Source organism: Passer montanus, unplaced genomic scaffold (genome assembly GCF_014805655.1).
Source record: "Passer montanus isolate IOZ18808 unplaced genomic scaffold, ASM1480565v1 scaffold165, whole genome shotgun sequence".
Taxonomy (NCBI): domain Eukaryota; kingdom Metazoa; phylum Chordata; class Aves; order Passeriformes; family Passeridae; genus Passer; species Passer montanus.
The window spans coordinates 620,197-635,970 of NW_024363716.1; the positions used below are offsets into that span (position 1 = coordinate 620,197).

At 46.9% G+C, this 15,774-nt stretch overlaps 1 protein-coding gene across 10 annotated transcripts in view; it reads right to left on the reverse strand.

The window, feature by feature from the left end:
* Window positions 1-3,062: 3,062 nt before the first annotated feature.
* The window catches only part of AGAP1 (ArfGAP with GTPase domain, ankyrin repeat and PH domain 1), a 308,565-nt gene continuing 295,853 nt past the window's right edge, over window positions 3,063-15,774 (reverse strand). For all 10 annotated transcript variants that reach the window (XM_039703608.1, XM_039703607.1, XM_039703606.1 and 7 more), the window contains 2 exons: window positions 5,384-5,639; window positions 3,063-4,591 (listed from right to left, as the gene is read on the reverse strand). In XM_039703608.1, coding sequence (XP_039559542.1) covers window positions 4,391-4,591; window positions 5,384-5,639 — 457 coding nt within the window. In that variant the 3' untranslated portion in view covers window positions 3,063-4,390. The remainder of the gene's footprint in view (window positions 4,592-5,383; window positions 5,640-15,774) is intronic.

A 15,774-nucleotide genomic window follows, 5' to 3' on the forward strand; every position in this document is an offset into this window, starting at 1 on the left:
CAAGCTGCCCCAAAGTTTGGTCCCCAATGCTCCCCTGGAGTCCCCCCTCTGACAACAACCACGTAACCAAACATGAAATGACCATTTCACCAACAACAAACCCCAAAAACCATCCCTGTTAAGGTGCAAAGGCGGCTCCCCGAGACGTTTGGGAAGGGTCCCTTGGGGACCCCCTTGTGAAATCTGTGCTTGTCTCCACTACCACTACTTTATACTAGAAACTACAAATTACTTCATTTCTCCCGATCTCCATACAAATATAAAAGCTGAAGCTATTCCAACCCCATATAATCTAATTATTCTACATTACAGTGCCGGAGATCACTTCCAAACCCGGATCTGCGTTCCCACCTCGACTCCTCTCCCTACGTGACTCGGCCTTCTCTGGCCCAGGGAAATCTCCAAGTGCAGCTAAAGCTTCTTCTTTTTCTTGCACTAACACACATAATTTAAGGGAAGGGGGACAAGACAGGGAATTAAACAATGCTAATGTGTACACAGTTATTTTACACTGCACCCAAAGGCTTCAAAATCCTCTCCAGGAGCTCACCCGGCTTTCCGAGCAGCACCGAGGTTCTCCAAGCTTTCCCTTTTTCCCTGCTCCTTTTTTTACCACCAAAACTGGAAATCTGGTAATGGGAGCTCTTGGTCAAATCTCTGCATTCAGGGCAGGACCCTGAATTTTCCCAAGGTTGGGTCTTTTTTTTTCATGAACAGCAAGGAAAAGTGAATTGTCCTGGCAATGTTCAGGTTCAGCTGTGACACATCTGACTGAATTCCACAGCAATCAGCCAAAGAGAGGAGGAGCTATGGAAACACCAATGGAAACAAGGAAACACCAGTGGCTGACCTGCTCCTGGTGTTTTAGTCATGGATAAAGTGCAGAGGAAGGGGGATTTCAAGGTTCCTGGGATGAGAGGGAGGGTTAAGTGAGGTGCAATGCCACCCACTGCCACAGACTCCGTTTCCAGAGAAAACAGCTTTGGCTGCCGGGCTTCTGCTGGGGTTTCTCATGGACTGGGTCACAGCTAGGGCTTGTTTTGTTCCCAATATGCTCAAAGGGTGTGAACAGCCTGGCAAAAGGGTTCCAAAAAAGCAAAGAGTGGCTAAACACGAGCTAAGGAGCGGGAAAGGTGTGGGAGAATGGAGTGGAAGCACCAGGAACCACAATTCCTGTGGGATCTACAAGTGCCAGGAGACGTTGCCTGATTCTGCACCTGGATGGCTGCAAGAGCAGCCTCTGCAAAGTGCAAACACATCTCCTGGAAAGCCTCTCCAAGCCAAGCCCCACCAGGATCCAGCCAAGGAGAGCTCTCTCCACCCCCTGCCTTTCCCCCTGTCCCCCACCCTGCAAAGCCTTTCCCCCTGTCCCCCACCCTGGGTGACCTCACCTGGCAGGTCCCTTCCAGCTCAGGATATTCTGGGATCTCCTGAACCTTCCAAGGGAGCTCTGCCACGGGCAGGGCTGGGAATCCTCCCCACAGACCCCCACACTCACACTTTAATACAGTTCTGCCAACACTTAGGGGAAAACCACGTTTAGGTTAAAAGCAATGTGCTACCACTTAATTAAAGCATCACTTGGCTTGCCTGGATGCGTAATTTTTCCTGTGATATACTGGAATTTCCTCTCCTAAAAATATTCTGTGCTTTTCCAAGGGTTGCCCTCAGAAGATTTTTAGGAAAGGACCATGAAATTTGTCTACCTGCAATCTGCCAGGTTGCCCTTGTTTCTCAAACCCAGCCTTGTCAGAGGAAGGTGGCCCAAAGAGAGCATTAAACCATGTACAGAAAATTATCTCATTAGGAAAAAAACCCAGCTCTGAAATGGAATGTGCACTTTGAACCATGCCCACCCTGGGTTTGAAACACTGGACTTGGTTTTTGGGATAGAAATGCCCTGGATGCTCCTGGGGGGAACAGGAGGCAGCTCTAGCACCTCTGGGATGGCCATTCCCGAATCCCTGCTGTGGCAAAGCTCCTGAGCACCAGCACACAGAGAGGGTTTCACAGCATCCCCTTCAGCTGCACATCAGCTGGGCTGCCCCCTCCCTGAGGGACCACCTGTAAGTACCAAATGTCAGGAATGGTGGAGAAACGGCAGTTCAAACAGACACCTTTTCTGAATTAAAAATAAAAAATCAAATATTTAGAGGTATCCCAGTGGGAAGGGAATCAGCTGTGTCTGGAGCAGTCAGCCTAGGCTGGCTGGAGAACAATTCCCTTCCCCTGATACCCAAAGGTCTAGAAAACAACAAAGTACAAAAGGACAACACCACCAAAGAGGAGAAGCTGGTCAATATTCCTGTGCTTCCACCTCGAGGCTCGTTTTTCGACCACAATTTTGCCTCAAATCCGTAATTTTTCAATTTTTTTGGCTTTCCTTAAGATAACCACATGGCATTTCTTCCTTTGCATTTTGTCCACATTGAGTTTGTTTAGCAACTGCTCCTCCCATTTGTGTGCTGAGTGAAACCCAGAGCCCCAAGGAAGAGCACCACCAAAGGCCTGGGAAATACACAGGAGCAGGTAGATCTGCAAATTGCTGTGTGCACCTCACTGCCTTCACATAATTGCTCCTTTGCCATCAAATTCAGTTGAGTTTTCAACTTTCTCCATGATAAACCATGCCCCCATCCCCACACTGCCATATGCCACTTCTGAAGAAAAAAGAAAATTAAAAAAAAATCACTTTTCTGCCTGCCAAAACCTCTGCTTCCCCACGCCAGAATCCTGCCAGTGGGAAGCAGGAGAAGCTGGGATGCAAGACCAAAACAACGCAACCAAGTATTAAAACTTGGAATTGAAATGAACTGTCCAGGCCACTTGCACAAGCCATTTTTCTTGCGGAAAGCAGCGGGGCTGGGAGGGAGCGCAGCCGTGCCCTGCCCGCGCGGTGAAGGCTATCAATTCTGAACTTAATCAAATCTGATCTTCCCCCAGCCAGAATGGGGCTTTTTGTCTTGGCTTGTGAAAGCTTCCTGACTTCTGGAGTAAAATATATTTACAGCGCTGAGGAACAGCCTCTTTTCTCCTTTCTAAAAGGTCTCACATGCTTTTTCTTTTTTTTTTTTTTTCCCTGATCTCCTTCTGATATGTTGTTCCTCACAGGCTTTGGAAAGAAGAGTTCACTGCTGGGAATATTATCGATGTACAATAATGATCTGCAACCCACAGATCCTAACTAGTTGCACATTATTTAGTTCACATCCATTACAGTTTATAAATTAACAGAGATGTTATTTTCTGTACAAAAAAAAAATCAATGTATATTTATGGTCTTTTTTTTTATTCAAATAGATTTTAAATACATAGAATCTAGAGACACAATACAAAAATCTGTATAAGTTAGGCAATGCATCACAGGAGTGACCAAAAACTCAACACAATTTACCTTGGCAAAATGACAGAACCTATTTCTGCTGGCTGAAAACGTAACAAAAAAAAAAATTAGCCTTTAATGCATTTATTAATTTCACCAAACGTACTTGAAATGTTGTTTTCCATAGCGGTATTCATTATTCCTTTTTGTGTTTCAGGCTTACTCTTATTTATTTTTTCCATTTTGTTTTTACACCAAGGAGACTGCAGTCAAATAACACTCAGCAACTCATTTCCTCTCTTTGGACTGAAAAATTAAACAGATACTAAATTATGACAGTGAATTTAGAAAGGAGGGCTCCAAGGGCTCGAAAGAACATGTCTGAGATAATATGATGCTTCTAAGAATATTGCAATCACATCCAAGCAATCACCGAAGCGTGCCATGTAACTACCTCCTCAGCTAATATGCTTTTTTCTCCGTGATGACTAATCATGTTCTATTAAACAGCAGTAATGCTGGAAGAACTCAACTATACAAGTGTAATGAAGCCAGTATTCTCCCCGGACAGATTAGCTACAACTGATTTGACACATACCATCATAGGAGCTTCAAACCTGACAAACTCTGTGCTTGCTTCTGATTTATGCCGTCAAGCTCTTCAGGAGAAGAGAATGGAAATCCAGGCGTCGCCGCGTTCCGTAGAGGTGAAATGTTCTGATGTGCTTCACTGTCACTTAGGGAAAGTCACCGTCTCTCCTTCCTTCCTTCCTTCCTTTCCTTCCTTCCTTCCTTCTGCTCCGGCTCGCCTCTGCCCCGGCGGTGCCGCGTGTCCCCCGGGCGGTGCCAGTGCCGGCGCCACGCGCGGCCCGTCCCCCAAAACAACGGCCTGCCCGCAGCCCCCGCGCTCCTCCTCGGCCCCCCACGCTCCGCCTGGCGCTCGGGATGGGCCGAAGGGAAGAGGGAGAAGGAGAGGTACCGGACTCACAGAGCGGAGCTGCGATGGGCATGGAGGAATGTGAGGCTGCGGATGCGGCTCGGCTCAGCGAAGGCGCCACCGAGCTCCCCTCAGATGATGGTGGGCATCCTCCCGCCGCTGTTGTTGCGGTTGTTCTTCCTGGACAGGTTCGGGGTGGCCATGAGGGCGAAGCGCTCGTCGGGGCAGCCGTACTGCAGCAGCACGTCGATGCACTCCTGGCTGGAGGCCTGGCGGGCGTAGGCCAGCGCCGTGTTCCCGTGGGCGTCGCGCGCCATCACGTCCACGCCGTACTGCGGGCAAACAGGAGGGGAGCTGTGGTGTGAAAATTCCGGGAGGGGCTTTGGGATTGGGTGTGAGGGGAAACAAGAGGGGAGCTGTGGTGTGAGAATTTTGGGAAGGGGTTTGGGATTGGATGAGAGGGAGGGTGAGGGAGCAGCCTGACAACACGAGCACGGCAGCGCTGGGCCACGTACGGAAAAGACGTTTCTAAATAGAGGGAGGCTCTTGTGTGGGACAAAATCTGCCCCAGCAGATTCCAAGCTAAGGGAATCTCTCCTTCCTCCTTTCCCACGCTGGGCTGTCCCCTCCCTGAGGGACCACCTGTAAGTACCAAATGTCAGGAATGGTGGAGAAATGGCAGTTCAAACAGACACCTTTTCTGAATTAAAAATAAAAAATCAAATATTTAGCAGTATCTCAGTGGGAAGGGAATCAGCTGTGTCTGGAGCAGTCAGCCTAGGCTGGCTGGAGAAAGATTCCCTCCCCCTGATGCTCAAAGGCCTAGAAAACAACAAAGTACAAAAGGACAACACCACCAAAGAGGAGAAGCTGGTCAATATTCCTGTGCTTCCACCTGGAGGCTTGTTTTTCGACCACAATTTTGCCTCAAGTCCGTAATTTTTCATTTTTTTTCGCTTTCCAACAAGCAGCAGAGAGGCAGAAACCTGCTTTTCCACCACCCTTTGAAAGCGTGCAGTGAGGAACAGCCACCCTGAGGCCACGGTGAAGCCGTGAAGCCCTGCAGGAGCAGCCGCGGCCCGTCCCCCCGAGGGCCACAGCCCAGCGCCGCGGCGAGTCCTTACCCAGATGAGGAGCTGCAGCAGCACCACGTTGCCCTTGCGGCAGGCCAGGTGCAGCGCCGTGCGCCCGTCGCCGTCGCCGCAGGTCTCGTTCACCTCCTCGCGGGTGCCGTGGGCCAGCAGCAGGATCACCGCCCGCAAGTCCTCCTCGGCCGTGGCCCGCAGCAGGTGCTGGCCCAGAGAGAGCTCCAGGCACTGCAGCGGGGCGAGGAAGAGCTTCTGCTCGTACTTGGCGCGTATCCAGAGCTCTTTTTCTTCCCTAGGGAAGCCAGAGGGGACAGGTCACTCTCACCTGGTGTCGCAGCCAACAAGGAGGTCGTTTCCCCTTTCAAATTTATGTCAAGGAAGCCCTTACAGGAACAGTTCACCCAAACCTTAGGAGCACTTCACCCAAACCTTGTATTTTTAGCAATATTTGTGTTGTCCACCTTACTGTTCCTTGATGGATGCTGTGCCCATGGGGTTGTAGGATCACAACAGCCAGGAGGGCCTAAAAAGCCCTGGGCCAGCAAGAGCCCTCGGTGTCACCAAGACACAACGAGCAGCCAGGTTCCACTTTAAGGCTGAGAACACACTGCAAAAAAATGCACCCAATTTCTGTATCCCAGACCAGAAGTAACCAAATGGGGGCTTTGTCCCCCTCCAAGCTGAGTAATGCTCCCAAAGGTATAAGGATGATTCCTCTTTGTTTTCCCAAAATTCAAACCAGTGCTTTGAAGCACCTTTTCCTCCTGACATATCAAAGAACCATCAGAGGCTTTCTGGTGCTATCAGGTTACAGCAGAACAAGGACTACAAACAAGGCCCTCCGCTCGCCATTTCAAAAATTACCATACAATTACATGATCTGAGAGCAGCAGCCCCAGACAAAAAAGTCCCATTTAGAGGTCCCTCAGGTAATCTGCTCAGCCTGTGAAAACCACAAACATCACCTGAGCCAGGCAACTGGGTCCTGGTGACAGATTCTCTCCTCTGGAGTACAAAAGGCCAAGCTCTGTTTACGCCTTTCAGCCGTGTTTACACTGCTCCCAGTAATCTAGTGTCAGGTTAGCCCTAATCTGTTTTTAAATACTTATGTAAACATCTCCTTCCACCAGCAAATCTGGATTAGTTTTGCATCATTTCCTGGGACGTGTGGAGTGACCTTGCTGTGACCTGCCTGGATGCTTTCAGGCACAGCTTCCCAAAGCAGCCACAGCTTCCCTGCCCCGGCCACAGTTTGCCCCACAAACAGGGCCAGGGCTTTTCTTCAGAGCAAAAGTGCAAACAGAAAATTAACACAGAGAGGGCTTCTTTCACCTCAAGCCTCTGAGTGACTCCTGCAAGCTAAAAGACACACCAAAAAAAATCCCTCCACAACCCATTTGGGCAGTTGCAAATTAACCTTTGATGGCAGGATCTGATAAATGGAGTATGGCTGCAGGTATTCCAGATGGAGAGGAGGAAGAAAAGGAGTTCTGTTATCAGAATCTTTAATTCATGGTTTTTCTAATTACATTTTTTAAGGTAGAAAGCCAAACTAGAACCAGTGCCACGAAAGAGATAAAGTAACACGCAATTATCTACAATAAAATGGGCATTCTTGCAACAGTTCTACTCCCAGTATCCAGCTAGATTATCTTCAAGGATGTTAGCAAAGATCTCACATGATTTTTAAACACACACAGAGGTATTGAGAGTATAGCCAACACATCCACTACATGTTTAAAATGTGCTGTACTGGAAAATGAGGTGATTCAACCTGTGTTCACCCACAGTAACACACAATTTATTGGGAATTTATTTTTCATATGTCCATACATCCTGAAGGCAAAATACTCCTCAGATATGTAAGTAATATTTTCTTTAGCTTAGTCAAGGGTCTGCAAATGAATCACCCTCTTCCCCAGACAATTTCTGGAGTGAGAGAAACTTTTGACTCCTATCAGAGCACTGCTTGCTCAAGAAAAAGTCCCTTTCTACTGAGAAAAAAAGTCACAAGTCTCTCACTTCCAACCACCATTCAGCCTAAACTGTAATAGTGAGGCTAAAGAGAGAGAATAATTGCTTAGTTCAGGCAGAGGCTCTCCAAGCTTGAGGTTCACAAATCTACCAGCTCCAATTTCAGGTTTGCTGTGCGTCATGTGGGCAACCCTGATGCTCCTGGAAGGATGCAAGAAAGAGAGATAGGAATGCCCCAGTCCTGCTCGGTTTTGTCCTAGTGCCTCAAAAGGCTGGGGAAAGAACAGGAAACTCTTTAGAAGCCAATGTCACAGGAAGGGGGATGCTGCGACCTGCCTCAGTGCTGGGCACCAAATGAATTCAATCAGGAAGGTGCAGTTCCACCTTTGGAGTCACATCAAGGGTTGTGGTGGAATTGTAAATCAAAATAAAGGTGTTTTGAGGCCTCAGATGTTTGGGACAGCACGTCACTGACATCAGTATGGAGTGAGATTCAGGTCTTTCCAACAGTACAAACTGGGCACAAGGAATATCTGGATGTTAGGGGTGAAAACAAAACCTCACCAGAGGTAGGAGGAAAAGCACACAGGACTACACCTCATGGACAGCCACAACACATAGGGACTGCTTTCCTATCTAGAGCATCTAGAAAGCCAATGTCCACAAACATCCTGCCTCCATCTCTGGCACAAACCATTTAATTTGGATGGGAAGTCCTGGGGACTTTCCTGGGAGACAGCTGCAGCTCCGCCGCCCCCATTCATCTCGGAAACCCTGACAACAAGACATAAATACTGCAATTGTTGCTGTGATGCCCCAATTTCACTTCTGGGATCCACAGCTTGTCTTGGTTGAGGTTTCATTTCCCCCAAGGAAGGCCAGTCCAAGAGCAGAGTTGTCAGCAGTAGATCACTTAACCTCATTGCAGTTCCCCGGAGGACCACTGCTCACATCCCCTGTTAGTTAATGAGCTAAAAAATGAATTATTGGAGCGGTCAGCAATAAGCAGGAAGAGGAGGCACAGTGTTTCATTTCAGCCAGCACTGACATACCTTTAAATAAATCAACTGAATAAGAGCACGAGGAAGTGTGAGGGAGAGCAACTCATCAGGAGAAAGACACTGAACCAGTCCCTAAAATAAAGGCTAGTAAATATTTCCCTCTTTTCCTCCCTTAATTGCAATCTGGGCAATTCTAAATGACCCTCTCCATACCACACACTTCCAGCTGTAGTTGTCAAAGCCAAACCAAGACTCTTTTCAGACTCTTTCTTGGTTCCAAATCAAGAACTTTCAGCAGTGGAGTCCTTGTCTCAGGAGCAAATCAAAGCTGCTGTGCCACAGGAGAAACACCTTCACACGCTCTGATGGTCCCAATGACACCAGACACTGGAGGAGGTCTGAGCTTCCTCTTCCTCATATGCAGCAAAATGAATAGATTATGAGCTGCTAGACAAACTTTGAGAAATGAACAAGAGATCCCTAAGGTCAGAAGTTCTTTGAGCCTTTTCTCTCCAAATATCTGCATTCAAACCCTGATCTGTACCTGCTGGTACAGACTCCAAACCTCACTGTGTTTGCCCCTCACACAAGGGGCACAAACAGCAAAGGATCACTGCAAAACACTCTACAGAAGCAGGAACAAGTCACCAATCTTGTCCAGAAAGTGCCACCAAGCTCTCTGCTCCTGCAGGAGTCTCCATCACTGTGAACCCCGAGAACACACAGTGGTGTGAATAACGAAATCCCCACTGCAGCAGCAACACTGTACATAGGTAAAAGGTTATTAGAAACAGATGAAAATTTCAGTTCTCGGTTTATTTTGATCTAATTAGGTGCTTGCTTCTCAAGATAATGTCCAATTATTTAAATTACTCTGCCAGCCACATCACATCATTATTATGTGGAAACATAAATACTGGGCACTGGAAGGGGGGGAGGGTAAGCAGGGAGCATCAGAGAAGAGAAAAAGCAGATTTGCTTCCAGCACAGCCTCGCTCCAGGAGCTGCACTGTGTTCCCAGCCGTGGGTTTGCACTGGAGATGCTCCTTGAGGAGCCCACATCCCACACAGCTCAGCCCCATCATGTGGTGCACTGGGTTTTCCACCCTACAAATGCCATCAGAAGCCTCATCCTGGTGGTATCCACTCTCCATCCTGACTCCTCCTCATTCTCATTCACCTCTGCCTTCACCTCCATTTGTCCCTCACAGATTTTTGGTGGAGTCACATCAGCAGGCAAAGAAGAAGAGGACGTGCAGGGTGGGAAAAAAAGTCGTGCTCATGCAGTGACCCAGAACTGCCTGAGTAGGCAACAGCACGTGGCTGGAGAGCCTGGGAACTTGCCATCAGAATTCCACAGCTCCAGAGCAGGAGCAGCCTTGCTCTTCCAAAAGCATGACTAAAAGGATGACTAAAAAGTCGTGTCATTATCCAGAGTTACTCACCACTTGTTAAAAAGCTGGATCGAATTCTGAAGGTTGAATTAGAAAGACAGTGGACAGCAGGTATTTACCATGGCACAGCACTGATTTCCCACCACCAGAAATAAGAGCAGGCTCCTTACAGGCACTTTGAAGTGAAGTTTTATCCTCCACACCTCTGACAACACTAAAAAGCTCCTGAATTTTTTTCATCCTTTCTTCTCTCTTGCTACAGGAACTAATTCTGTAAGAGAGGAGGCCTCTCAGAGGTGCCTCCACGGTGGCTGTGCAGGTGCTGTGCCCGTGTGTTGCCATTTCTGGTTGCTCACTGAAGTACAACCCTTTAACGCCGTGGTAACCTGGCCAGCTCAGCAAGAGCTCTGCCAAATTTCCTCTCCTGTTGGCCAGCTGACAAGGTTAATGTGTCTCTTCCAAGAAAATGAAGTAAATCTAACCCACTGCACCTCCCAAACTCCTGGAAGAGCCCCAGGATGTGTCATTAGCTTCGTGGTCCAGCACACAAGGAGCACACATCACCTAATGACCGGCGCCGGGCAGCTGCATGTGCCGGGGCTTCCCGATTAAACATCCCCCTCTGTGATGATCCCAATAAATGGCACTGCTTTGGACAGAGCTGGTGATGCAGGGTTGGGGTGGGTAAAAGGAAAATGTTGAGGGTGGGGGCAGGATTGAAATGTTGGAGAAAGGTTCACGATGCTTTTAATTGCAACAGCAAAAGGGGGGAGAAGAAGAGAGGGTGAGAAGAAAGGGGCTAGCAGCAAGGAATTTCCAAAGTGCCTTCCTGCCCCGAGCAAAGCAGGAACTGGGAGGAGAGGCATGGAAGAGGAGCTGGGAACAATATGCTGAGAAAACACAGGGGCTTCCTCTCTCTCTGCAGGAGAAGACCCCTGTGCTGCATTGCAAAGGCAGCGCTGAGCAGCTGAGCGGCTCCGCGCCCCGCATGCCTCTCCGCCCGGCCGCGTTGCTAAGGGGGAAGGCACGAGCCCACCGGGAATATCCAGGTCCCTGGCAAACAAGAGGGCTCCAGACAGCAAACAAAGACCGATGGGTATTTATTCCTTAATTACGGAGAGCTTTGAAGAAACGGGCCCACTGTAAATCCCGCCTGCCCAGGGAACGGACCGCGATTTATGCGCGCCGGGGCAAAGAGGAAATAAATATCTCTCTGGCTCCTGATCAATATTATGAGTGTTTTGCCAACCTGCAGGGTGTTTTATGAGCTGTAAGGACAGAAAGGGATCATTAATAATTAAATAAAGTCTATCTATTAAGCTTATTACTTCTTACAAGTTAAACATCCCTGACGGACGAAGGGCAGCCCCACAGGAAAGCCGCGGATCAGCCAACCCGTGTCTTGCCGTGGACTCTGGTCCAAGTGAACAGTGTGGTAACCCAGCCTGGAAATGATTTAGTTGCTGCCTGATGGGCAACTTATCTGCCTGAGGACTGTGTTCAACCCACTCTCCAAATTTTGGTCCAGGAGACAGGCAATTCAGCGCTGCAAAGTCATGCCAAATTCAGGTTACTTCTACTCTCAGTCCTTTTCACCCAAACCAAATGGCACAAATCCCTGGAAGAGTTCAAGGCCAGCATCTGAGCATCCTGGGATGCTGGAAGGTGTCCCTGCCCATGGCAGGAGGCTGGAAGGAGATGATCTTGGTCCTTTCCAACCTGCACCATTCCAGGATTCTATGAAATGAAGGCGGTTTCCCACCAGCAGCACCTTGCACTGTCAGGGACTCGTTTCCTGTAGCCCCCAGCTTTGGACCTTCTCCACCATTAACTCTCCTATTCAATTTTTCAGTTTTCCTTTCATAGCTGTATGTTTCAGGGGAAAAAAAAAAAGCCCTGCTGTGTGTGAGGGACAGAGATCACTCATTTGTGCAGAGCTCAATGTGCTTCTCAAATTAATCACGGCTTGCCTGACACTTACCAGTATCATCATTTTTCGGATTCGGTGGAGCTCCTCCACCTTTTTCCCTCTCTCCTGAAAGCATTCCCCTACTCAGGGCTCCAAAACAGCCCAAAACAGCTGCTGTTTCTGCACTTGTGGGTTACCCCTCTGTGGAGTAAGCAGCAGCACTCCTTGCAGTGTTAATACACCCGCAGGATTTATTGCTGCCCAACATTAACGACCAGCCTGGCCAAGACATCAAGGTTTACTGACTTCAGGCTTTTCAGATAAATACCCTTCAATTGTGGGCTCTGATTTATCACAGAAAATTGCAGCCAACTTCTGTTTTCATTGCACGACACTCCATCTAATAATTTTTAAGGTTTACTTGATAAAATATATCACACCTGAGGTTTGCTCTGTGTAAAGTTAAGCAAAAACTGTGACACACAACAGCAGGGGATACTGTGGGTACTAAGATAAGGCTTATTAAGTTGAGAATTAAGATCCTAAGGGTGACAACTCTAAGCCCTGCAAGTTGTTTAAATCTTTTCTCAATAAAAATCCAGGCTTTTTTCTTTGTTCTGTACCATTATGTGAAATGAAAACAGTCCCTAGAGATTTAATAAAAACCTTGAAGAAGCCACAAGTTGTTCTTTTCCTCTAACCCCAAAAGCCCCAGAATTTTCTGAAACAGCATTGCCAGCGACATTTCAGAGGGAAAAACCCTAACAATGGTAAATCCTAAGGATTTAGAGCTCACCACAGTCCTGAGGAGACCACAAAGACAATCAGAGGTCTGGAACACCTCTGCCATGAGCAAAGGCTGAGAGGATTGGGAATGTTCAGCCTGGAAAAGAGAAGGCCCAGGGGAGACCTAATTGTGGCCCTCCAGTTCCTGAAGGGAGTCAACAACAAAAATGGGGAGAGCTATTCACAAGGGTCTGGAGTGCCAGGACAAGGGGGAATGGGTTTAAACTGATACAGATGGGATATTGGGAAGAAATTCCTCCCTGTGAGGGTGGGCAGGCCCTGGCACAGGGTGCCCAGAGCAGCTGTGGCTGCCCCTGGATCCCTGGAAGTGTCCAAGGCCAGTTTGGACAGGGTTTGGAGCAACCTGGGATAGTGGAAGGTGTTCCTGCCCATGCCAGGGGTGGAACTGGATGAGCTTTAAGATCTTTTCCAGCCCAAACCATTCTGTGACTGTGATTTTAAACACACAGATCGGTCAAAATAATTTAAAAAGCACCACAAAGAGTGGAAGAAGATGGGATTTCTCCTAAGGTGTCTTAGGAGAGACTTTACAAGAGTATGGAATGCAAAACCCAGAACAACAGCTCCCTCACACCCACCCTCTGTTGACCAACAGGAAAGCTCCTGCGTTCAGGATCAGATTCCTTTTATATGCTGGCACATCAGTATCAAGGTAAACACCCACACAAAATTTAACCCAAACCATATCACTGTGCTGGCTACCCAAAAAAAGGCTGATAAATGAGTTATCACTTGTGGTTCTAGACACAAGAGTGAACTGCTTCCATTTCTTGTGTGGTCAACCTCAACACTTGGGCACACCACAAATATTACCTAAAAAAAGCCAAAAGCTGCAACAGTTGCTTAGAAATGCTAAAACCAAGGAGTATATTTGCTTCTTGACTGTTTTCAGTAATAAATAAATATATATATATGCAGGGAATAGTAATTGGAAACACGCACCTAATGCATTTCATTACTCGTGTGTAACCACACTTAACCTGATGTCTTAAGTGTATAAATCAAACTGCATTGTGCCAGTACCTAAACACAGACTGGAAATTTCAATTTGCCATTTGATATACAGTCACTCAGGTCAGAAGATTCCATTAATCTCCAATTTGTTAACACTAATTTTCTCCTACACCAAACCCTTGCTTAATGCAGCAGTGTTTTAAGCGGAGCTCGGGAAACCATTACTTATTAAAAAAAGAAAAAAGAAAAAAAGAAAATAACACTAATTTTCTCCTACAGCAAACCCTTGCTTAAAGCAGCAGTGTTTTAAGCGGAGCTTGGGAAACCATTACTTATTAAAAAAATAAAAAAGAAAAAAAAGAAAAAAAGAAAAAAAAAGAAAAAAGAAAAAAAGAAATTCCCTTCTCTCTTGTATTTTTGGGATGCTCTGACGTTGGAAGGAAATGATGAATCTGACCCCATGTTTTTAGAAGGCTAATTTAATATTTTATGATCTGTATTATATTAAAGAATGCTATACTAAAACTATACTAAAGAATACAGAAAGGATACAGACAGAAGGCTGGAAAGATACTAATGAAACACTCGTGACTCTCCTCAGAGTCCAATACAGCTTGGCCGTAATTGGCCAATGAGTCAAAACAATTCACATGCAACCAATGAAAAAACCACCTGTTGGTAAACAATGTCCAAACACATTCCAAAGCAGAAAAACGCAGGAGAAGCAAATCAGATAATTATTGTTTACATTTTTCTCTGAGGCTTCTCAGCTTCCCCGGAGAAGAATCCTGGGCAAAGAGATTTTTCCAGAAATTGTGACGGTGACGCTTCTCCAAGGTGGCGGATGGGGAGCGACACACAAATATTGCAAGGCATAAATCCCAATAATCCGTGCCAGGTGGGAGATGGAGCGAGGTGGCTGGTGAGGTGCCCCCGTGGCTGAGCAGTGTGGCATGCAGCAGGGCTGTGCTCCCCCATCACACAGCATTAGGGATACCATAACAGTGGCTGACGTGAGCGGCTTCGGAACGGATCCCATGGCAAACACGCCGAGGAAGAGAAATGGAGCTTTTCCTCTGCTTGCCCTGCTGGGAAGTGGAGGAGCAGCAGAACTGAGAGTGCCTTATAAATAATGAGGGAAGGGGGGAAAAAACACTCTGAGGGGTGTGGTAGTTTTGGGCTCCCTGAGATGAAGGAGGAATTGAGAATCTGACTCCATGTTCTTAGAAGGCTAATTTATTATATTATTATATTATATTATTAAAGAACACTATACTAAAATTACACTAAAGCATAGAGACAGAAAGCTAGAAAGAATGATCATGAAAACTCGTGACTCTCTCTTCCAGAGTCCTGACACAACTGGACGTGATTGGTCATTAAGTTAAAACAATTCATGTGAGACCAATCAAACAATGACTAGTTGGTAAACAACCTCCAGACCACATCCCAAAGCAGCAAAAACAGAAACAATCAGCTAATTATTGTTTTCATTTTTCTCTGAGGCTTCTCAGCTTCCTAGGAGAACAAGTCCTGGCAAAGGGATTTTTCTGAAAATATGACAGTGACAGAGGGGGTTGACAGACTTCCAGAGTAGAAAGATCTCAAATGAAAGTTTGCTTGAGGCTTCCATCATACAATCAATAAGGTGGGAAAAGACCTCTAGGATCACCAACTGATCCAAAATGGAAAAGACATGTTGTGGGCTCCAGGAGAACTCAAGTCTTTACTAGAGGATCAAAAACTGGAAGAGGATGGTCTAATTGCAGCACCTCACAAAGACCTTCAGAAAAGTTTCTTGATCCTTTGTTAACAGTAACTCCTACAGTTTGGTTTGCAAGGAGAAACAAAAGTCCTTTCATAGGGCTTTAATGGCATCTTAATTCCAGTAGAAGCAGTAAGATGATGCTCTTTGGAGTATTTGGGAAAGAAGAACACCCTCCAACCATTAGACTGAATTTATGTAAGACATAAAAGAGAAAATACAAGTAATAAACATCATATTTGAGCACAGACTCTGAAGAAAAACACATTTGGAGCAGCAAGCAAATAAAACCAACTGCTTGCTCTGCAGAAGTCAGCAGTGGCAGGCAGGCAAGCTTGGAGGAAAAGGTCCAGGGGTTGAGAAGCAGCTGGATAATCCCTGTGGGCAGCTTTTCTAAGATCCACATTCCAGAGATGCTTCAGGGACCTCTCCACTGTCCAGCTCCTCCCAAGTGACTCGGAGTTCTCCCTTCTGCTCCCCTCACTTTCTGTGTCCTTATTTGCATCCCAAGTACCACAGAATCCTGAAGTTTGGAAAAGACCTCCAAGATCGAGTCCAACTTTCAACCAAACACCATGGTGACCAAGGCACTTATTTCTGTGTCCACTCATTCCTTGAACACT